The sequence below is a fragment of the Microcaecilia unicolor genome, chromosome 7 (assembly GCF_901765095.1).
Source record: "Microcaecilia unicolor chromosome 7, aMicUni1.1, whole genome shotgun sequence".
Classification (NCBI taxonomy): Eukaryota; Metazoa; Chordata; class Amphibia; order Gymnophiona; family Siphonopidae; genus Microcaecilia; species Microcaecilia unicolor.
In genome coordinates this window covers 85,420,101-85,444,609 of record NC_044037.1, presented here as the reverse complement: position 1 = coordinate 85,444,609, position 24,509 = coordinate 85,420,101, and the positions used below count along the sequence as shown (strand labels likewise).

General features: G+C 44.1%; 1 protein-coding gene across 4 annotated transcripts in view; it reads left to right on the top strand.

Moving 5' to 3' along the window:
• CLCN5 (chloride voltage-gated channel 5) overlaps positions 1–24,509 on the top strand; it is a 145,116-nt gene that overhangs the window by 87,426 nt on the left and 33,181 nt on the right. For all 4 annotated transcript variants that reach the window (XM_030209374.1, XM_030209375.1, XM_030209376.1 and 1 more), the window contains 2 exons: positions 22,412–22,602; positions 24,015–24,137. In XM_030209374.1, the coding sequence (XP_030065234.1) occupies positions 22,412–22,602; positions 24,015–24,137 (314 nt within the window). The remainder of the gene's footprint in view (positions 1–22,411; positions 22,603–24,014; positions 24,138–24,509) is intronic.

Sequence of the window (24,509 nt, the reverse complement as noted above, 5' to 3'; positions counted from 1 at the left end):
CAGCGCGCTCGTTCTCATCAACAGCATGTGCCTAAGACCTAGACAGCAGTCCCTAGTCAAAGCAGGGGGTGAGCTTTTGACTGGCTCCAGCAGAGCATAGCCACAGTAAAAGTGACCATCCCAGACAACTTGCTAGTCAAGGAGAGGCTGAAGTTTTTTCAGAAAAGGTGGCCCCTTGTAACTTCCGACTGGTGGGTTCTTCAAATAGTCCATCTCAGTTTGGTGGCAGAGACCACCAGGTTGCGCAATAAGAGTACTACTACTACTTATCATTTCTATAGTACTACTAGACGTATGTAGAGCTGTACACTGGACATGAAGCGACAGTCCCTGCTTGAAAGAGCTTACAATGTAACTACTCATCACTTCAGATCTTAGCACAGGCAGGTACTTGCAGAGGAACTGTCCACCTTTCTAAAGACACATGCGGGCAAACCCGTTCCACCAGGGGGAAGAAGGGAAGGGATTCTATTCAATGTACCCTTGTGCAAAAGAAGATAAGGGGATGGGTCCTGAGGGCCCTGAACAAATTATTGGTCAAAGAAAAGTTCAGGATGATTTCCCTGGGCACCCTTCTCCCCATGACTCAGCAAAACGATTGGCTGTGTTCTCTGGATTTAAAGGATACTTACACTCATCTCCCACTACTTCCAGCTCACAAGAATCATCTTCAGTTTCGGCTGGGGACACATCACTTCCGGTACCGTGTGTTGCCTTTTGGCTTCTCGTTGGCTCCCAGGGTTTTCACCAAGTGTCTTACAGTAGTCGCAGCATCATTATGTAGTCTGGGAATCCATGTGTTCCCCTATCTGGATGATTAGCTGGTGAAGGAGCATGTCGAAGGACATTGCTCAGGAGTCCATGTGGAAGACTATTCTGGTGTTAGAGCTAATAGGGTTCGTTTTAAACTACCCCAAGTCCCATCTGCTCCATGTCTAGCAAATGGAATTCATTGGAGCTCTGCTCAATACGCAGTGAGCACTAGCTTTTTTTCCCTGTGACGAGGGCAGTTACTCTTGTCGCCCTTGGCACTCAAGCTCAAGCCAGCCATCAGGTAACAGCTCAACAGATGTTGCGGTTGCTGGGCCACATGGCCTCCACTGTCCATGTGATACCCATGACACTTCTTCACATTAGAATGGTCCAGTGGACCCTAGCTTCCCCAGTGGTGTCATGCCATGGGAAACCCGGAAGTTGTCATCCGAGTGTCCCTGGAGCTGGTTCATTCTGTTTTGGTAGACAATTCGATCCAATTTGATTCTGGGACTCCCATTCCAACTTCCTCATCCCTGGAAGGTGCGGACGATGGATGCATCACAACTGTGGTGGGGAGCTTATTTAGATGTTCTTCACGCTCAAAGTGCTTGGTCAGCCCAGGAGACAGACCTGCACATCAACTTTCTGGACCTCTGGGCAATCTGGAACGCTCTAAAACAGGCTTGTCCAACCCATGGCCTGTGAGCCAGAATCCAGCCCACCAAGTATTTTTTTTTTCTGGCCCTTGGAAACTTGGCAATTCATGTGCTAATTACAATGGGATTCCTGCTTCCCCACTGCAACTCAGCTCTCTGTAAGCTTGAGCCAAGTGGTGCTGAATGTTTGGGTTGGTCTTACAGTTTTGAGTCTTGTGAGACTTGAAATCGCAAGACAAATCCGACCTTATGGCATGACATGGCTTATTCTTGCACAGAGCCGTGTCACAGTGGAGAAGCAGGAATCTTGCTGTTTCTTCTGTAGCTGAAACCAGGTGAGGGGAAAGACTGGTTTGGGGGGGGGGTACATGAGAGACTAGGTGAAGGCATGGGGGGGGGAGCTTACATGAGAGAGAGAGAGAGAGAGAGACTGAATTAAAGCTGGGGAGTGGGGACAATGCACCATTGTATTTTGCCACTATTTGACGAAACTTGCAACAGAATACGTCGATGCATGTTTTGGCCTTCCAAATGTTGCAAAATATAAAATGTGGCCCCAATAGAAAAAGGTTGGACAAACCTGCTCTAAAGGCTTTCAGAGATCGTCTGATCAACCAAATTGTACTCATTCAAACGGACAATCAGGTTGCCATGTACTATACCAACCAGTAGGGGGAGCACTGGATCATATCCGCTATATCAGGAGGCCGTCTGGATGTGGCATTGGGCAATTTGCATTGGAATGCTCCTCAGGGCCACTTATCTGGCGAGAAATTCCAACAGACTGAGCAGGGTCATGTAACCGAACGAGTGGTCTCTCAACATGAGTGGGGCACCCCTTCGGTTGGTCTCTCTGCCACTCAAGTCAATCACAAAGTCCCTCTGTTCTGTTCCAGGCTTCAGGCCCACAACAGAATAGCATTGGATGCCTTCCTCCTTCATTTTGTATACTTATCCTCCCATTCCTCTTGTGGGGAAGACTTGCTGAATCTCAAGCAAGATCATGGGACCATGATTATGATCGCTCCTTACTTGCCCTGTTGATCTGGTTCCCTCTTCTGGAGTTGTCCTCCGAAGAACCATGGCGATTGGAGTGTTTACTGACCATCATCATGCAGAATCAGGGATCTCTTCTACATCCCAACTTCCAGTCTCTGTCCCTCACAGCCTGAATATTGAGGATGCCTCAAGAGTCTTGCTGGCTTCCAGAAAAGATTCCACTAAGAGATGTTACTCTTTCAAATGGAGGAGGTTTGCCGTTTGATGTGAAGGTAAGGTCCTAGATCACGTTTCCTGCCCTGCACAGACCCTGCTTGAATACCTTCTACACCTTCTGAGTCTGGCCTCAAGACCAACTCAGTAAGGATTCACCTCTGTGCAATTAGTGTTTATCATCAACGTGTAGAAGGTATGCCCATCTCTGGACAGCCTCTAGTTGTTCGCTTCATGAGAGGTTTGCTGTTGACAAAGCCCCCTGTCAAGCCTTCCCCTGTGTCATGGGACGCTAACATGGTTTTCAGCTGATGAAAGCTCCGTTTGAGCCGCTGAATTCCTGTCATCTGAAGTGCTTGACCTGGAAGGTCATATTTTTGGTGGCTGTTTTCAGCTCATAGGATCAGTGAGCTTCAGGCCCTAGTGGTGGATGCACCTTATACCAAGTTTCATCACAACAGAGTAATCCTCCGCACACACCCTAAGTTCCTGCCGAAGGTAGTGTCTGAGTTCCATCTGAACCAGTCCATTGTCTTGCCAACATTCTTTCCCCAACCTTATGCCCATTCTGGTGAGAGCTCACTGCATACCTTGGACTGCAAGCGAGCATTGGCCTTTAACCTGGCGAGGACTAGGCCCCACAGGTAGTCCACCAAGCTTTTTGTTTCTTTTGATCCTGGATGAGGATTGCCATCGGGAAAACAAACGATCTCTAATTGGCTGGCAGATTGCACTTCTTTCACATATGCCCAGGCTGGGCTGACCCTTGAGGGTCATGTCAAGGTTCACAATGTCAGAGCCATGGCTGCATCGGTAGCCCACTTGTAGTCAGCCTCCATAGAAGAAATTTGCAAGGCTGCAACATGGTCTTCAGTCCACACATTCACTTCTCATTACTGCCTTGAGCAGGATACCTGATGCGACAGAATTTGTTAGGGTTCTAGAATCCAACTTCACCCTCCTAGGCCTGGTTTGTTCTGTTCCATGCTTCACTCTCACTTAGTTTGTATATAGTTTTGGGTTAATCTGTATTTTGCCCCCACTGTTGCGAGGTACAGGTGACCGATTGTGGTGGTTTTTGGTGAGCCTGGTAACTAGGGATTCTCACGTGTGAGAATTATAGGTCTGCTTGTCCTTGGAGAAAGCAAAGATACATACCTATAGCAGGTATTCTTCGAGGAAAGCAAGCCTTATATTCTTACACTCCCACTTCCCCTTGGAGTTGTCTCTTCTTCGTAGTATGCTATACTATTTTACTGTTGGTCCGCGCTCTCATGGCGGGCGGGAAGGCACTTGCGCATGAGCAGTGGAGTGCAACTCGCACTCCAAAGAGCTCTGTAAAACTTATTACAAGCTCCAGACTGGGCAATGCGTTACCCACATGTGAGAGCATAAGTCCTGCTGTTCTTGGAGAATACCTGTTACGGGTAAGTATCTTCGCTTTACACAAGCTTTTGGGGACTGATCCACTCAATTGGACCTTGGCATCCTTGGTTTAACTTTTAGGGTACAGGTTCTTTTTTTTTTTTTTCTATTTTGATTTTATTTTAAACTGTTTGACCATCCCTTTGAGGAATATCACTTTCACTGCTTATAATATTCTCCTCTAAGACTTTGCTATTGTAATTGTATTAACTATGTAAGCCGCATTGAGCCTGCAAATGTGTGGGAAAGCGCGGGGTACAAATGTAATAAATAAATAAATATCAGGGCAGTTTAAACATGGGCAAAGCTAACCCAGTTGCGAGGAATGGTGCCACATGAGAGACCTAGGTTATCTAGCTGTGGCTTCAGCTTTATGAGCCAGTCTGTGTATTAAACAGCAAGCTTTGAGATGTCTTAATGAATATCCAGCATTGTCCCTTCTCCTTGCTTGACTTTGCTCCCTTGAGCACCAGATGTCACTGTATGCCCACCCCTACAGTGAAAACATGCCAGGCCCTGCTACTCTGCAATGCAGCAGCACCACCACCCTCTCCTTTTCCTCTCTAATGTGCATGATTCCTGTGGAAATCAGAAACCATCTGTGAAAAGATGTGGCCACCGATCTAACTGAGCATTCATTGGCTCATAGTTCATGCAAAGCAGGGGGAGAGGAAAAATGCTGCTGCTGCTACTGCCCAGATTCACCCTGATGCTTTGGAAGATGAGGAGCGGGTAGGTGGTGGAGGTCAGAGGGGAGTGAGTCCCAAATTGTATTTTTTAAAAATATTTGGTTTATATTGTTATTACTAGTTTTGTGATTTTGATGATATACCTAACCTGAGATCTTTTAAAACATAGGAAGGCAGTTTAGGAATAAAAGGCAATGATGGCACAATTTATTGGACTAGCCCTGACTCAAAGCACTACATACAGAAAGAGGAGTTGGCACATAAGACACCACACTTACCTTTGTATTAATGTTGAATTAGTGCCACAAAATAGAGTAAAGGGGGCACTTTTAAGCAGACTGTGCCAGCTTTGGTTTAACACTATATCTCATAGTCCTGTCTCTTGTGTGCATGTTAAATAAGTTGTCCACTCTGTGCATTGTTGTTCACAAGAATGTGCAACGTCAGTTGTACTGGTAAATTATAAGCAGATCCTACTGTTCCCCCATGGTCTTGCATAGATGATACCCAGCATGGATCAATGGGATCACAATTACCAAGGACGAGGTAATCTAGTGGTATGAGGCATGTATTCTGTTACAAATGTACAGTATGTTGGATATATTTTATATATGAATAATAAAATTCTGTTGCTAAAGTGGGAAAAATTTTTATGCTGAGTGGAGTAAGGATTTCAGAGCCATTTCTGCCCATCCCCTCCATCACCTGGCCATTGTCCCTCAAACCTTCTACTGTGTGTCAGGGGCGTATCTGCGTGGGGCCTCAGGGGCCTGGGCCCCCGCAGATTTTGCCCTGGACCCCCCTACCGCCATCAACCCTCCCCCGCTGCCGTTGCTTACTTTTGCTGGCGGGGGACCCCAACCCCCGCCAGCCGAGGTCTGCTTCCACCTGCCGCTGCCGTAAAAACTTCTTCTTCAGCCGGCGGGGGACCCCAAACCCCCGCCAGCCGCCCCGCGGTGTTTAAAATTCATCTTCGGCCTCCGTGGCCGTGCTGCTGTGATAGGCGCTGTTGAAATCCACTTCGGAGTCTGACGTCGTTGTACGTTGTACGTGCTGCGACGTCAGACTCCGAAGTGGATTTCAACAGCGCCTATCACAGCAGCACGGCCACGGTGGCCGAAGATGAATTTTAAACACCGCGGGGTGGCTGGCGGGGGTTTGGGGTCCCCCGCCGGCTGAAGAAGAAGTTTTTACGGCAGCGGCAGGTGGAAGCAGACCTCGGCTGGCGGGGGTTGGGGTCCCCCGCCAGCAAAAGTAAGAACGGCAGCGGGGGAGGGTTGACGGCGGGAGGGGGGTGGAGAGAGTCATTGGTGGCGGTGGGGGCTCGGCGGTGGGGGCTCGGCGGCGGCGGGGGGGGGGGCTAAAATGTGCCCCCTCCCTCTGGCTCTGGCCCCCCCTACCGCCGGAGTCCAGATACGCCCCTGCTGTGTGTAACTTTTCCCCTCTTTTGTCAAACTTTTCATTGACTGGCACAAGACACTAGCTGTTATGAGAATGCACTATGATTACATAGAGTATGCTGCTTATTGGAAGATAAGAGCAAGACCAAATGAGCAGTAATTGCCATAGTTTTAGTGATTTTCATAATGAACCAGCACCCCCTCAGCCTTCTAACAGCAATTTTCTGGGGTAACCAACTGATTTCAGATTTACCTGTGCCAGTTGTCAAATTTTGAGAGATGTTTTTTGGGACATTTTAATTAAGAGAGTTTCCATAAAGGTCTCTAAATCCATTTGAATGCGTCCAGAATGTGAGCTTGTTTATGACTAAGACAAATTGTTACTGCCTGCTCCTTATAGGAGTCATTTCATTGATATCCTTGTTTAAGCTGAAGTAAAACGGTAGTCCTCATCATTTCTCTCTTTTCATAATGTGTTGTATTTCACTATTATCCCATTCTGTACTTTTCACCGAGTATCAGACCAGTGGCTCCTTTTCTTCATCAGTCTCAAACTGATCAGCCATGAAGTGACACCAGCAAGCTCCAGGTCTCACCACCCAGTTCTGTACTTACCTTGACAGACATTGGACTGTGCATGCCTTATTCCTCTCTATAGCTACATGTAGAGGAATCCTCCGTGCTTAATAGACTTTTTAAAACTTGCATATGGGTTTTTAAATGCCACCACAAACCATACCAGGACTGTGGTTCTGAACCTTGGTTTTTACATGTTTATTTCCATAAAAGTGGCATCTGAAAACTACTCAACTCTCTCAGTGCAGGTCAAAGTACACATGCTCTTGGATAATGTTTAGGTTGGGGGAAAGTTTTCTGAATTTGTAGACCACTTTAAGTCCCAACTGAAAAGCAGTTAAGCCAATAAAATAAAAAGTACACTGTGACAGAACATTGGCTTTCTGAGCCTGAAAACCGTATTATTTCATGAAGTGTATTTCTCCTAATTGGCCAGCAGATGGCACTTGTTTTGAGTTTTAAAGTTGTTGCAGAAAAAGACTTTCTCTCTTCCAGTTTCAGCTTATTAATCTGCAGTACCATTGGGTAGCTACTTTCAAAATTGATGCCCGTAGTCTCTGATTGGCCCTGGATTTCAAATCTAGTCTGAAGGTACTGGAGTTTCCCCAGTCTCAGCCAGGAAGCGGAGAGAGAAAGATCTCTTTACTGAGGCCCTGTGAGCAGTTATATTTTTATAACCCATGAGCAGCTACATTTCCTGAACTCCCCAGGTAGTAAACAAATGTTTAGATAGTTTTATAATTGATCCATATTCAGTTACCTGTTATTGCTTTCTGATTTCACCTTTTTCTGTTCATTGTTCAAGTTCTGTGACAATAAACATTTTTTAATTTATTGACTCTGCTGTCCTGGACTGCCAAAAGAATCCTGGTTTGTGCTTTTGGGTCTGTGGATGCTTTCTGGGAGCTGTGGGACCCCTGGAGTGTGGTCCCAGTGTCCTAGAAATCACCGGGGAATACCTGAGAGTGGAAGACTAGCCCAGAGGCAAGCGAGACCCAGTCAGTGGGAGGAGGGTGCTAGTATAGAGCATGTGCCCAGGTGCAGGCGGGCCTGATCAGTGCTGGGGACAGACCCTCCAGGCGGCCGCAGGGTGCTAGGCGTCTTGTGGCATACACTCATATGGTTCTGACTTAAACTTTGCAGATGTAAAGTGTGTGGGCACTTCAGTACCCATAATGCATGAATCAACAGTTTTTTTTTTTCAAAAAGTGAAGCTTCCTGTTAAGTACCTGTAAGCAGCCTGGGAGACCTTCAAAATCTGTTTTAAGTAGGTAATATACAAAGTGTACACATTAATACAATGATGAGTTTCTCCTTCCTTTAGTCACAGAAAGGTGCATCCTCTAGGAATCTCTGTGGGAAGAGATATATGGTTTACTAATAGGGTGGTATCTGCTGTGTGGCTGGCTAGTGGGGAGGCTGTATGGCGTGTGTGATGACTGCTGGTATGTTTGTGAGTGGTATGGTGTATATATTTTTCTCCGAGGACAAGCAGGCGGGAAGACGGCCGCGCATGCGCGGTGGGCGTGCCCTGTGTGCGGGACCGCCCGCGAAGTTTTTGTTCCGGTTGGTGGGGGCTGCCGTGGACGTCAACCCAGTCGTGAGAACAATCAGCCTGCTGTCCTCGGAGAACACCTGCTACAGGTATGTACAGTGGTGGAAATAAGTATTTGATCCCTTGCTGATTTTGTAAGTTTGCCCACTGACAAAGACATGAGCAGCCCATAATTGAAGGGTAGGTTATTGGTAACAGTGAGAGATAGCACATCACAAATTAAATCCGGAAAATCACATTGTGGAAAGTATATGAATTTATTTGCATTCTGCAGAGGGAAATAAGTATTTGATCCCCCACCAACCAGTAAGAGATCTGGCCCCTACAGACCAGGTAGATGCTCCAAATCAACTCGTTACCTGCATGACAGACAGCTGTCGGCAATGGTCACCTGTATGAAAGACACCTGTCCACAGACTCAGTGAATCAGTCAGACTCTAACCTCTACAAAATGGCCAAGAGCAAGGAGCTGTCTAAGGATGTCAGGGACAAGATCATACACCTGCACAAGGCTGGAATGGGCTACAAAACCATCAGTAAGACGCTGGGCGAGAAGGAGACAACTGTTGGTGCCATAGTAAGAAAATGGAAGAAGTACAAAATGACTGTCAATCGACAAAGATCTGGGGCTCCACGCAAAATCTCACCTCGTGGGGTATCCTTGATCATGAGGAAGGTTAGAAATCAGCCTACAACTACAAGGGGGGAACTTGTCAATGATCTCAAGGCAGCTGGGACCACTGTCACCACGAAAACCATTGGTAACACATTACGACATAACGGATTGCAATCCTGCAGTGCCCGCAAGGTCCCCCTGCTCCGGAAGGCACATGTGACGGCCCGTCTGAAGTTTGCCAGTGAACACCTGGATGATGCCGAGAGTGATTGGGAGAAGGTGCTGTGGTCAGATGAGACAAAAATTGAGCTCTTTGGCATGAACTGAACTCGCCGTGTTTGGAGGAAGAGAAATGCTGCCTATGACCCAAAGAACACCGTCCCCACTGTCAAGCATGGAGGTGGAAATGTTATGTTTTGGGGGTGTTTCTCTGCTAAGGGCACAGGACTACTTCACCGCATCAATGGGAGAATGGATGGGGCCATGTACCGTACAATTCTGAGTGACAACCTCCTTCCCTCCGCCAGGGCCTTAAAAATGGGTCGTGGCTGGGTCTTCCAGCACGACAATGACCCAAAACATACAGCCAAGGCAACAAAGGAGTGGCTCAGGAAGAAGCACATTAGGGTCATGGAGTGGCCTAGCCAGTCACCAGACCTTAATCCCATTGAAAACTTATGGAGGGAGCTGAAGCTGCGAGTTGCCAAGCGACAGCCCAGAACTCTTAATGATTTAGAGATGATCTGCAAAGAGGAGTGGACCAAAATTCCTCCTGACATGTGTGCAAACCTCATCATCAACTACAGAAGACGTCTGACCGCTGTGCTTGCCAACAAGGGTTTTGCCACCAAGTATTAGGTCTTGTTTGCCAGAGGGATTAAATACTTATTTCCCTCTGCAGAATGCAAATAAATTCATATACTTTCCACAATGTGATTTTCCGGATTTAATTTGTGATGTGCTATCTCTCACTGTTACCAATAACCTACCCTTCAATTATGGGCTGCTCATGTCTTTGTCATTGGGCAAACTTACAAAATCAGCAAGGGATCAAATACTTATTTCCACCACTGTATCATTCGCTGTGTCTGTGGGGAGTATAGATGAGTATATTGGATATGGGGATATCTGTGTGTGTGTTTGGCTCTAGGTCCCCTGCACTCACTTCCTCAAACTTGCACCCTTTCGCTGTTTCCCTTCATTCCCCCTCGCTTTTGTGCACTCTCTCTCTTTGCTCTCGCTTTTCTGTTCCTTTTTTCCCCCCACCCCACCACTTGACTTCCATCTCTCTCCCCTCTTGAACGTCTCCTTTTGCTCTCCTCTTATCTTGCACTCCGTAGCAGTCTGGCCATTTCGGCTCCTCATCTATTTTCTAGTGCAAGGGGTTGGGTCACTGATGACGCACTGACAATACGACTGCTGTGGGGGGGAGGTGCTACCCCCACTTTCTGTTAGCGCCATGGGGGTTGGGCTTCGTGTCGCACCAACTTTTAGTTCCTTGTGTGTGTTAGGAATGAGTGGCCCTGCTGCCCAGTCTGCAGCTCCTCCTGCCTTTATCCATATGCGTAGGTTTGTTATGTGAGCGAGTATAAACAGACCTGTGTGTACAAATGAATAGACACACAGATGAGCCCTTCCCAGCAGGTGCCTAAAAAGCACTGAAATATGCTTTTGCAGTTTCCCAAAGGCTCCTCATAACACAGCATTGTTGCCCCAGCCCACATGCCCTTTACATCTTTTGACAAGCAATTTTATAATAATATTCACAGTACATCTTACTCCTTCCATCTGGAGGGAACTTATTTAGAAAATGGTAAATAGATACTGGTTTACACCATCTGTGAAGAAACACATGGATGATATCTGTAGTGATGGGTATTGGAGAGCTTCTCATTTCCCCCCCCCCCCCCCCCCCAAACCCACCTCCCCGCTCCCCCCGTTTTCTATTTCTGTTGATGTCTCTTTCTCCCTGTCTCTTCAGCTCGTAACCTTGGGGTCATCTTTGACTCCTCTCTGTCCTTCTCTACTCATATCCAGCAGATCGCCAAGACCTGTCGTTTCTTTATTTACAACATCCGTAAAATCCGCCCCTTTCTTTCCGAGCACTCTACCAGAACCCTCATCCACACCCTTGTCACCTCTCGTTTAGACTACTGCAATCTGCTTCTTGCTGGCCTCCCACTTAGTCATCTCTCCCCTCTCCAGTCAGTTCAAAACTCTGCTGCCTGTCTCGTCTTCCGCCAGGGTCGCTTTACTCATACTACCCCTCTCCTCAGGTCGCTTCACTGACTCCCTATCCGTTTTCGTATCCTGTTCAAACTTCTGCTAACCTATAAATGTACTCACTCTGCTGCTCCCCGGTATCTCTCCACACTCGTCCTTCCCTACACCCCTTCCCGTGCACTCGGTTTCATGGATAAATCCTCCTTATCTGTTCCCATCTCCACTACTGCCAACTCCAGACTTCACTCCTTCTGTCTCGCTGCACCCTACGCCTGGAATAGACTTCCTGAGCCCCTAGGTCTTGCCCCATCCTTGATCATCTTTAAATCTAGATTGAAAGCCCACCTCTTTAACATTGCTTTTGACTTGTAACCACTTGTAACCACTCGCCTCCACCTACCCTCCTCTCCTCTTTCCTCTACACATTAATTGATTTGCTTGCTTTATTTTTTGTCTATTAGATTGTAAGCTCTTTGAGCAGGGACTGTCTTTCTTTTATGTTTGTGCAGCGCTGCGTACGCTTTGTAGCGCTATAAAAATGCTAAATAGTAGTAGTAGTAGTAGTAGTAGTAGTAGTAATTTGGGGGTGAGGGGAACATATACCACCTCAAGATATGCCTGAGCTGGATAAGCTTTTGACGCAAGGTTGCATTTGTGGCTGTCACCTGCGTTAGGGGCTGGATGCTCCCTGCACAGCAAAATAAGGACACCATAGCACTGTGACTGTACCCGTTGACATCCTCATCAAAGGCTCACAAAGTTAGGCCTTTGATTATTATCAACAGAGACAGCTGGAGAGCCATGGGATGGCAGGCTAGTACTCCTATGTTTTCAATGTCAATACTTTTTAAAGAAGAGCAAACAAGATTAAAGGATACCATGGGTCAGTTTTATCTCCCCCACACCAGACATCACTACGGAAACCCAGGCCAAAGTATCGGCCTGCTTATCGGACATTGCTGCCTGGATGTCCAACCGCCACCTGAAACTGAACATGTCCAAGACAGAGCTTATTATCTTTCCACCCAAACCCACATCTCCTCTCCTCCCACTCTCTATCTCAGTCGATGGCACTCTCATCCTCCCCGTCTCATCTGCCTGCAACCTCGGAGTCATCTTCGACTCCTCCCTCTCCTTCTCCGTGCATATCCAGCAGATAGCCAAGACCTGTCGCTTCTTTCTGTACAACATCAGCAAAATTCGCCCTTTCCTCTCTGAGCACACCACCCGAACTCTCGTCCACTCTCTTATTACCTCTCGCCTTGACTATTGGAAACTACTCCTCACTGGCCTCCCACTTAGCCACCTATCCCCCCTTCAATCCGTTCAGAACTCTGCTGCACATCTTATCTTCCGACTGGACCGATATGCTCGTATCACCCCTCTCCTCAAGTCACTTCACTGGCTTCCAATCAGGTACCGCATACAGTTCAAACTTCTCCTACTAACCTACAAATGCACTCAATCTGCATCCCCTCACTACCTCTCTACCCTTATCTCCCCTTATGCTCCTACCCGAAACCTCCGCTCACAGGACAAATCCCTCCTCTCTGCTCCCTTCTCCACCATCGCCAACTCCAGGCTCCGCCCTTTCTGCATTGCCTCTCCGTATGCTTGGAACAAACTCCCTGAGCCCATACGCAGAGCCCCCTCCATGCCCATCTTCAAATCCTTACTCAAAGCCCATCTCTTCAATGTCACGTTTGGCACCTAATCATTTTACCTCTATCCAGGAAATCTAGACTTACCCAATTGACTGTCTGCACATATGTTGTCCATTAGATTGTAAGCTGACTGCACATGTTGTCCTTTAGATTGTAAGCTCCTTTGAGCAAGGACTGTCCTTCTTTGTTAAACTGTACAGCGCTGCGTAACCCTAGTAGCGTTTTAGAAATGTTAAGCAGTAGTAGTAGTAGTTTTGGTCTGTGAGACATATTTTGCCCACCACTGGCCCAAGGTTAAGGAAATTTTGAATCCAGCCACATGATACGATGAGCTAAGTTTTACCTACCTCACTGTGAGATATGGTGCTAGACTTCATTCCACCAGAAATTAAAACCAAATATGTTATATCCATTTCTGCATATAGTTCAAACTCCTCTTATTGACCTATAAGTGCATTCACTCTGCAGCTCCTCAGTACCTCTCCACTCTCATCTCTCCCTACATTCCTCCCCAGGAACTCTGTTCACTGGGTAAATCTCTCTTATCTGCACCCTTCTCCTCCACTGCTAACTCCAGACTCCGTTCCTTTTATCTTGCTGCACCATATATGCCTGGAATACACTTCCTGAGCCGGTACGTTAAGCTCCATCTCTGGCTGTCTTCAAATCTAAGCTAAAAGCCCATCTTTTTGATGCTGCTTTTAACTCCTAACCCTTATTCACTTGTTCAGAACCCTTATTTTATCATCCTCACTTTAATTCCCTTATCTCTTGTTTGTCCTGTTTCTGTCCTAATTAGATTGTAAGCTCTGTCGAGCAGGGACTGTCTCTTTATGTTCAAGTGTACAGCGCTGTGTACGTCTAGTAGCACTTTAGAAATAAGTAGTAGTAGTAGTTATATAGTAGGGTAAAATTTTGTTTTCTTAATTATTTGTTGGTTACCAAAGAACCTAGAACTTTTCCAGCTATGGTGAGGCAGTCTTTGACATGCAGAAGAAGATGAGAAAAGAAGCAAAGTTGTTGAACACTACAAAAGGCAACCATATAAGCCCCCCTGTTTACAAAGCTGCGTTAGTGTCTGGCAGTGCAGTAAAGCCAACACAGCCCATTCATACGGTTTTGTAAACTGGGGGAAAGTGTGTTGGATATGGAGTTCAACAATGGTCATTTCATAGGTATAGCCGTTATAAAATAGGGGAAAATATAAATGCAGCTGCTGTTCCTCTTGTAAATGCTGCCTGCATGCAGGGATATCTTGCCTGTTATGACTCCCTCCTATCTGACTCTATTACAAGAATTTCTATCCTCACTGCAGGCATTGAAACATCCAGTGTAACAGTTTGTGTTCCAGTGAGAGGTGTCACAGATAGATATAATTTTAATTTAATTTTGTCCTAAAACTGGACCTTTCTTTTTGCTGCCACCTGGACACTTTTGATGTGGGGCCTATGCGCTGTCAGATCTTGACTGTTACCCATTAGGTTCATTATTCTAGTCTTCTTCTGTTCTTGTCTAGTTTGTTGATACCGTACTTAACTTTGAGAACGCTTCGCTCTTCACAACTTAATTTCCTGCTATCCCCTCCCACTGTAAAATTAGACTGGGCAGTACTCATAATTCATGTTCTCGTGCCATGGTTTCATGTTTATGGAATGCTCTGCCCCTCTATCAGACTTTAGTCTTATGTGAGAGAGTTTAAATCCTCTTTGAAAGCCTACTAGTTAGTTTTGCTTTTCCTTCAGTAATAAGTGTGGGCTACCATTCCGCATCCTGGTTTCTATGTGGACTGTGGCTTGGCTTGTTGTCTCTAACAGTACATTTGTTTGTTCTTTTGTGCTCTTCTGTTAGGACATATAAATTGTAACTTTAGCACCCTCTCTCTTTCATTCAGTTGTCCTCCCCTTTGCTTAGTTGTTCGCCCTTTGTTGAAGAGTTCTGCCTTGGATCCAACTGTTGCATCTCATTTTTACCCAATTCTCCCTTACCTGTAGAATGTGGTGGTGACTCATTTGGATGCTATTTTAGAGGAGGCTGATATTTTGGATTCAGGCCAGCACGATTTTCAGAAGAATTTATAATACAGAAACCCTCCTTTTATCAGATTTAGATGTTCTGCATTGAGGTCTTAATTTTGTTTCTCTGGATATTTCAGCATTTGATACAGTAGATCATGCGGTTTTGCTTAGCTACTCTAGTCATTTGGTCTTTCGGGAACTGTGTTGGCTTGGTTTGCCGCCTCCTTGCAGAGTAGACGACAAGGTTTATATAGGTGACTTGTTTTCATTTGCAAGATCTGTTACTATGGAGGTGCCACAAGGGTCTGCAGCCCTTTTTAATTTTTATATCTGATTCTGTCGTGCAAGGAACTGAAAATCTTTGGATATTCATTATGGTGATTTATGCTGTTGATTAATCTGTTTCTTTTTGTTTTTACTGACTTCAACTGTTTGCTGTTATTTTTCATTTCATTGGATGGAGGCCAATAAGCTTGCTTTAAATGTTTGTAAAACTGAATTGGTGGTGATAAGTTGTAATGTTTGTTCTGAAACTTTGCCCTCAGTTTTGTTTTGTGACTGTCCTGTTAAGTTTTCCGAACAGGTTTGCAGTTTAGAGGTACTGTCTGATTCTACAGCTTGAGGCTGTGGTTTGGAATCTGATTTTCAGACAGTCTTTTGGAGTATGGTTCTTATGGACTAGATTATTGTAGTTTTTTTTTTTTTTTTAATTTGTACCCTGCGCTTTCCCACTCATGGCAGGCTCAATGCAGCTTAGATACTTTTGTACCTGGGGCAATGGAGGGTTAAGTGACTTGCCCAGAGTCACAAGGAGCTGCCTGTGCCTGCAGTGGGAATCGAACCCAGTTCCCCAGGACCAAAGTCCACCACTCTAACCACTAGGCCACTCCTCCACTCCTGTTTGTTGGGGCTTATCTACTTAAGTCTCTGCAAATAGTGCAAACTTCAGCAGCAAGCCTTCTCATAGGATATTCTGAGTTTAAGCATATCATTCCTTTTCTTTGTAAATTACATTGGTTGCCTATTGCATTCTGGAATAAATGTAAGATCTTGTTGTTAATTCATAAGGTCTTATATCATTGCTCTGTGCATTTATTTAACAAATGTGCTGCATGTCTATACCCCTCTGTGTTCAGAAGGTGGTGTGTTTTTTTTTCTATCTGTTTCTTCTTTGGGACAGGTTTGTCATGAGGACACTAGGAGGTGTGCATTTTCAGTTGCTGGTCCAAGAGACTGAAATTAGCTTGCAGCTACAATTCAAGCACAGACCAGATACTAGCTCTTTTAAGTGACAATTGGAGGGTTATTTTTTTTGGTCTGCATATGGGGCATTTTTAGACTAAGTTCCTTTGGGAGCGTACTGCTCTGGGGGTTTGCTGTTTTATTGTTAATGTATATTGAGCACATGATCTTTGTTTTTAGACTGTATTTTTGAGTTTGAGTTTATTTTTGATTCTGTATGTTTTAAAAAAAATTATTGTGCCTTGTAAATGGCGGATTATAAATAAATAAACCTTATTGTCTTTTTGTCCTGTATTATTTATTTGTTAGGATTTACTTACTGCCTTTTTGAAGGAATTCACTTAAGATGGTGTACAATAAGAATAAATCAAACATGAGCAATAGACAATTACAGCAGTAAAAATATTCAAATAACAGTACAAAGTGTGGCATAGTGTACAACTTACAATGTCAACACAATACGTAATAGAACATTTTAATTAACAGTGTAAAGATGGAACCTATAGATAGGTAAGAGAAAGTAAGGTGACTAGTTTAAAGAAAGGTGCACATGAGGTTAGGGAGATGGTTAAATATTATCTCAGGTAGGGTAGGAGTGCATAAACATGCCCTGCTGCAGTATGTGCAGCCCGTGTGTGTGTGTGTAAGTGTGACTAACAAGTTAGTTACTTCTTCCATTAAAGTCCTGTTTGAAAATCCAAGCTTTCACCTGCTTCCTGAAGTACAGTTAGTCTTGTGTTAAGCAGAGCCTTTCAGGGAGTGTTATCCAGAATGTGGGGGCTACTCCGAGAAGGCTCGCTTGTGGGTATCAGATTGTGTAATGTTTTTTGGAGAGGGTGTGGTTAGTGATAGGCCTTGGGAGGACCTTAGTGTCCTTGGAGGTTTGTAGAGGATCATCCTATTCTTCAGGTACTCAGGGCCATTTCCTTTAAGGGCCTTGAAGATCAGACATAGAGTTTTAAATTTAGCCCTGTATTGTACTGGTAGCCAGTGAAGTTTTTGCAAAAATAGTGTGATGTGGTCACGTCGCTTGCAACCTTCTTTTAGTCTGTTTCGTGGTTCATCCCCTTGTTTTACTTTATAAACTTAGATTCTTTTGCTGATTTGTAGCATATCAAATACACTTGAATGCAGACTTGTATGTGCATTCTCCCACAAATCCAGATCTGAATGACACTCAGCTTGTCAGCATTTTGTGACAAATAGCCAATTCCCCGCTTCCTCCCCTCCACTTCTGCATAGCCCACAAGAGCTGTTTTCTAAATACAATCCTGACACTCTAACCACAGGGGCCAGATGCACTAAACCTTAACGACCCTCTAACAACCCGTTAAGGAAGGAAATTCCTAACCGTTGCATGCATTAAAGGCCTTTTTCCAACGAAGCAAGCAGCTAACGAAAACGGAGTAACTACCATTGTAATTTGAGCGATTTGGGATGCACTAACAATACCGAAGATTGCACTGAATCATTTACCGCAATATATTTTACGTGTAGTCAGAGCTGTCCTTAAGGCCTGAGCTGTCAGATACGCCGCTACTGCCCGCTCCCTCCCTGCAGCATACAAATCCAAGCTGGCATGTTTAAAAGTGAGATTAAATAAGAACGTTACCGCAGTACTTCCTAGGCTTCCCCCTGCTTCCGTAGAAAACTAAAAAATCGGAATAGATCGGGAGGGGGCAAAGGCGCTCGTCAGGAGCGTCCTGCATGGACGGCCTTGCCACCCCCCCCCGCTGCTCCCCGTTTCCTGCCGCTTCCCCCTGCATGAAAAATCTTAATTTTATCAGCCCCTATCCCCCTCCCTTCTTGTTCCTTTCTCTGTTCTCTGCCAAAGCTCCGCCTTCTGGCATCCTCCGACCCCGTGCCCCGCCACCACCACCCTTCCTGAGATCGTCTCTGCCGCTCCCCCTCTCAATCGGGGCCCCCCTCCGCATTACCGGGCCCGCGCAGCGCCTCTCACCTCTGTCTGAAGGCGCTCCACGGGCAGGAAGAAGATCTGTTCGTCGTCGAGTCTTCATGACGTCTCTCCTTTATTTTCTTGTAGTGCAGGGGGAAGCGGGGAGCCACGTGTTTCTGTTGTGTTTTTTTTTGTTTTGACGTTTGTGGCATGCGCAGAGCAGCCAGCATAACGTTTGGCTGCTCTGCGCATGCTTTAGGGGCCGATTACCGACAGGGATTACGAATGTTTACTACATTGTACTTTTCCATACTGCACCATACGTGTGCGACTTGTTTTCTTTGGTAGATACGTTTTTTCAAATTCGTTAGGACTTTTACATATTAGTTTTTTTTAACGTTTGATTGATGCATCTGGGCCCAGGTGACAAAGCAACAGCCTGACTTTATCTTCCTGTCTCCAACCCAGTCCAGCAGACCACAGCATTCACTGTTTCTAGGAGGGGGAAAAAACACACTGATTTGAACCTTGAGTTGTTTTCTTTTAAAAATCTGTTCAACTTATGCACATTAAAAGTGCCCACTTTATTTAAAAAGTAAAATATAGAGAAAAAATATAATAGCAAAATAAATTACATGGCAAGCAAGCAGAGGACAGTTTTTGAGATTCTAGTGATGATCAGTATTCTTCCTGGTCAGATTTGTTGTCTGACATGATGGCAGCTGTTCTGTTCCCTCAGGATGAATATAGATTTTTTTTCTGTTCTTATGTGGGAAGTCTTTTATTTCCTCTGTCAACATGGGGAAATGTATTTCTCTTTATCTTTGTATTTTGCACAGCAGATAAAAATAGAAACAGAAGAGCTCTCTGGAGTTGCAGAGTTGTATCCAGTATTTCCTGTCCATGGTTTCTTATTCTGTATGTAGTGATAGTCTGTATGACAGAGATGAAGAATTTCCTTTTAATTGGTTGCTTTAATCCCAGAATGCTGACTGGTGAAATGTAAGCTGAAATGGATTTATTCCCTGAACTGTCACTCCCATCTGGATTAAATATAGACATGGAGTAGACAGTTTTGTCAATTTAGGCTGATGGATGAGTTTAGCATATGAATGGTTAGGGGGAAGGTTCAAAGTAAGGAAATCCCTTTTATATTCTGAGAGGTCAATGATCAATTTCTACATGCAGTAAACAGTAAAATTACCACCAGAACAGCGCAGAGAAATAAAGCTCCTATGATCAACGCTAATAGCATGCAAATTTATCTGCGTTGTTAGTGTTGATCATCGGGGTACTTCTACGGGAGGATTGTGCCTGGGCATGCACTCTGGCACAATCCTCCTGCAGAAGAGGTTTGAAAGGTCTGGGATTTTCTCCTGGGCCTGTCAAACCTGGACCTCCAGGCTCCCCCATCCCTCCAATGGACCTGGAGGTCCAGTGGGCCCCCAGGCTCCCCAGCCTGACCCAACCCTTCAGACACAGGGCCTGAAGGTCTGGTGGACTCCCAGGCCCCAAGCCCTCCAATGCCGTAGCCCATGTACCTTTAGTTGGAGGAGGAGGGACTAGTACTCCCTCCTCCTCTGCTGGGCAGTACCTCAAAATGGTGGTGCCCTCCCCTGCTCAGTGTATTCTGGGATGCTCTGGGTAGATTTATTTATTTGTTTTATTTGTACCCCACATTTTCCTACCTATTTGCAGGCTCAATGTGGCTTACACAGTACCGTCAAAGGCGTTTGCCCAGTCGGTGGTTAGCAAATACAAAGTTGTATAGTGATTGTATGAGGGATAAGTGGAGGGTCGGAATGGATGAAGATTGCGTGTTGTCCTGTTCGATCATAGTCATGCCGTGTTGGTAGGTGAAGAGGGTTATGTGGGGTCGTTGGGGTAGGCCTTTTTGAAGAGGTTGGTTTTTAGTGATTTCCTGAAGTTCAAGTGGTCGTAGATTGTTTTCACAGCTTTTGAGAGCCCATTCCATAGTTGTGCGCTTATGTAGGAGAATCCGGCTGCATAAGTTGTTTTGTATTTCAGTCCTTTGCAATTTGGGTAGTGTAGGTTTAGGTAAGATTTTAACGATCTGACTTTGTTTCTTATTGGTAAGTCTATTAGGTCTGTCATGTATCCTGGGACTATGCCGTATATGATTTTGTGGACTAAGGTGCAGATTTTGAAAATGATCCATTCTTTGATTGGGAGCCAATGTAACTTTTCCTGGAGGGGTTTGGCACTTTCAAAGTGTGTTTTGCTGAATATCAGATTGACCACTCTCAAAAAGAAATGAGTTCAGACTCTAGGGAGAGTCATTCTTTCTCAAGGTTCTCTCTTACATTAAGATCTGGTACCACAGAACTTGCCACCTTTGGAACTGAGAAACAAATATTGAAAAGAAAAGCTTAGATTCATTATTGGTTGACTTGCTTCCAGAAAAAGAAATCTACAAATAGAAGAGCGGCTATAATTGGAAAAGATTTGCTAGATGATGCAAACATTGAACCAATATAATTCCTTACAGAAGATTTGATTTTGACTTTTTAATTTGATAACTAGATTTAGGCTAAAGGGCAAACGTTTAAAATATGTATTTCCACTGCTGTGCTATAAGGAGAAACAGTGACTATAAATATCTAACATCACCTGGTTGCTAAATAAGATCAAAGCTATATTTTCTATTTCCCTCTTGAATCTTATTTTAAAGTCAAAAGTGCAGCAGCCCCCTTTTGTATCAGCTGGCCCTACTAGCCTTATTTTTTTACATTTAATGTTGTATTTTTGATTGCTACGTTGTTAGACAAGTTGATCTATGGAGCTTTATCTTTGATTTCATCTTTCACACAGAGATTACAAGACAAGGTTGTCCCAAGAATAGTTGTTTTCTTTATTCTAAATACTCGTTTTTCATTTCTTATTAATCAAGATGTGTTTTCAAAAGAAAAAGAACATTAATTATTTCAATATTAAAAGAATATTAAAGGGAAATGGGACTTTATATACCACCTTTCTGTGGTATTTTGCAACTACATTCAAAGCGGTTTACATATATACAGGTACTTATTTTGTACCTGGGGCAATGGAGGGTTAAGTGACTTGCCCACAGTCACAAGGAGCTGCAGTGGGAATTGAACCCAGTTCCCCAGGATCAAAGTCTGCTGCACTAACCACTAGCCTACTCCTTCACTCCAATTGGCATACACAATTGGAGAGTTTAGAAAGTATGAGCAGCTGTCTGTAGTTTCAGATGTGCAAGTGAAAAGGTCTTTGAACATCAACATTTACAGTTTTCACATGGATAAATTTTGTATTTCATACTGAAAGATCAGAAAAAGGTCAGCTTAAGCTAATGAGTGATAGGACAGTGTTCAAGGAACAGTCGAGCCTAATTTTATTTTCTGGCATTTTCCTAAATTGAATTGGTTATTTTAGCCTAGAGGATAGATCTGATGGTTTTTGGTGGCTGGCCATGAATCTGTTTAGGAAGATGTTGCTTGAGCTTAATTGCAGTGCTGTTGGAAGTCTGAAGGAATAAAGTTTGATAAACCAACCGAATGCCCAGAGTGGAAGAGTTGGTCGCAGCTGATAACAGGCCATGAAACAGAGGTAACATGCAGTTGAAAATGTGAATGGGGCTTAAAATTTTCAAAATTTCTTGGCATAGTTGTGCTATATTTTTAGAGACATGTGAACATTTATGTTTTGTTTTTATTCTTGTTGTACTGATGTTTTAATTTATTATGTATGTTAATGTTGTGCTCCACTTAGGTTTTATGATAAGTGGATTAGAAAGAAATAAAATAGCTAATAGATCATTATCTTCTTGTTAAGTCCCATCCTACAAGATAATAGCTATTTTCTTTGTAGAGAAAGCACAGATCTCTGTGGATGAGATAGCCAAAGTTTCTTTTGCTGCTTCTTGAATTTCCATGCATCCCTTTTCTGAATACTGTGAAATAGTATATGGTTATTGGATGATGCTATGTTTGGAAGAACAGTAGTACAGGATACAGTGAGCCAAGCTCATTGGGGTGGTTCTTGTAGAAGCCACAGTATAGACTGGGATGCAAGTGAAATGGAATTGGAATTTTGCCCTATTCTCAATTCCATTTTTGTTATCTCTCACTGCAGTCTGGGCTGTTCCTCTGGTCTCTAATTTCAGGCTGCTGTTCTGTTTCTCTCATTTTGTTTTGTAACGCCAGCTTCATGATTTTGGTTTTCATCTGAGTGACTTAGTATTTTTCTCTTGAGTTTTGTTGCAGTCTGTACTTCTGTACTACTGAGAAAGTAATCGGAAATGGATGGGAAGATTGGAGCCTGATGGCCTCGTTTCAGATGATCAACTTGAAACTGGCAAAGGGAGGAGCCACTGGTCTTATCATCCAAAAGCAGTATCTTAGCCATAGTCCAGACTGGTGTGAGAGTTAATAGAATGGAAACTGACAATAAGACAAAATCCCTATTCCTTTGGTTGAGACTCTTTGTTTACCTTTACACCAGGTTCATTAGCTGGCTTAATAGACATTTCTTCGCACTGGATGACAGACCTAAAAGAGGGTGTGTGTCTGGTAGGCTTCTGGTTTAACCAGGAGCAGTGCTGTTGGAAGTCTGAAGGAATAAAGTTTGATAAACCAACTGAATGCCCAGAGTGGAAGAGTTGGTCGCAGCTGATAACAGGCCATGAAACAGAGGTAACGTGCAATTGAAAATACGCTTTCGTCAAATGTGAATGGGGCTTAAACTTTTTCTGCAGGTTTGTGAGGAAATATTCGTTGCCAAATGATAGGCTAGCCTGACAGATCTGCTGTAGCAATATAGGCTGTATTACCACGCAAAAGCTGTGACTGGATTGCCAGTATTTGAATGCTGTTTATAAAGGCAATCCTGATAGAAAAGGAGAAATGCTGATATTTCCTGGAGTTCAGATGTTACTGTGGAAGGGGAGGGGGGGGGGGGGGGGGGGGTCACTAAGTCATCAAAAAAGATTACTCTAAATTGGAGCAATTTGGCACCCCTGCTTCTAACCTTTTCTTAGTTCAGCAGCCCAAAGTGGATGCTGAGTGCTGTGAGCCAGGACTGCTAGCCTAGAGGGAGGGGAGAGGATTTCCATACTCCATAGTACTGACAGCTCTTTTGAATGATATGTGTTGAGCTTCAGAGAGGAGGAATGTGTCCAATTTTTTTACCCTAATAGGTTGTTATAAAGCTTGGCCTGTGTTGGGATGCAGAGAAGCAATGGGATTCTGGAAAGAGGGAGTACCTTTGTTGCTAGATCTTGAACGTACCCCAATCCCATACTCTTCCCCTTCCGTATCGACTAGTAGGTAAATGTTAGATATCCCAGTCATATGCTATGAATCAAAGAGAAGATAAAGGGCTTAAAATAAGTCCTAGTTATACTGAATAAAACATAGAACAAAAGCCCAGTAGCATGGGTGGTACTTACTGTAAAGGCCATGAAGCTAAAAGCCCTTAAACTTAGGGTTACCATGTGGCTCCAGAAAAAGGAGGACACATTGATCCAGTCCAGGTTTTGCTTCCATTGAAAGCAATGGAAGTAAAACCTAGACTGGCTTAATCTGTCCTTTTTTTTGGAACCATATGGTAACCCTTAAACTTATTAAACATTTGTACCTTTAAAGGTACAGCCCTAGCCATGAGTCGCAAATGAAATAAACAGAAGGGCTCATGGTAGGATCAGTGTTTGCTCAAGGTTTTTCAGGGGCATGTACAGGTATGCCCTATTGTAGCTGGGCATAGTTTTTGCAACTGCCTCCCTCCTCCTCCCTCTGGTGAGCTGCTTGTACTGTAATGTCTGCTCTTATTGCTGCTGCCAGCCTACCACCATGGGACAGAGAGCTAAACATACCTCAGTGATAGAAACCATGAGTAAGGAGGCCCTGATTGTGGCAAGAGGAGACCTGGTTGGCCCTCAGTTTCTCGAAATATTAAGTAGCCATTTTATAACTTAAACATGTCATCATACACCTACCCATGTGTCTCTTCTCATTAGTACTGTAGCATCATTGAAAATAAGTCTGTACTTTGGGTTTGGTAGCTGAAAGCAAGTCTTTATTTTTTTCACTGTCTTTTGTTTTTTCAGGATGCTCTTTCATATGTCCTCAATTACTTCATATATGTGCTCTGGGCCTTGCTGTTTGCTTTTCTGGCTGTATCATTAGTAAGGGTATTTGCTCCATATGCTTGTGGATCTGGAATTCCAGAGGTGAGCCTTCACTTATTATTGGTACATTAATATTTGTTTCTTAAATTAAGCTTTCTTTTGTGGTAATCTTTTTATTATGAAAACCTGGAGCTAAGGAAGTCTTTAACTTAACAAAAAGGAGTAAGACCTTTATTTTTTATGGTATTTGCTGGCAGGACCCTCAGGGTGTTTTTTTTTTTTTTGCAGAGAAATATGAATCAAGTTTTCACCACATTATTTTTTTCATTTAATTTAAAAAAAAAACGTTTACTTTTTTTTTTTTTTCTTTCACTTTCTGAAAAGTGGCTAAATAAATGAGTGGAAATAAATTGTATGTTAAAACATGATGGCAAAAAAAGACCATGCTGTAGGGATGTGTCCAGTTTAAAAATT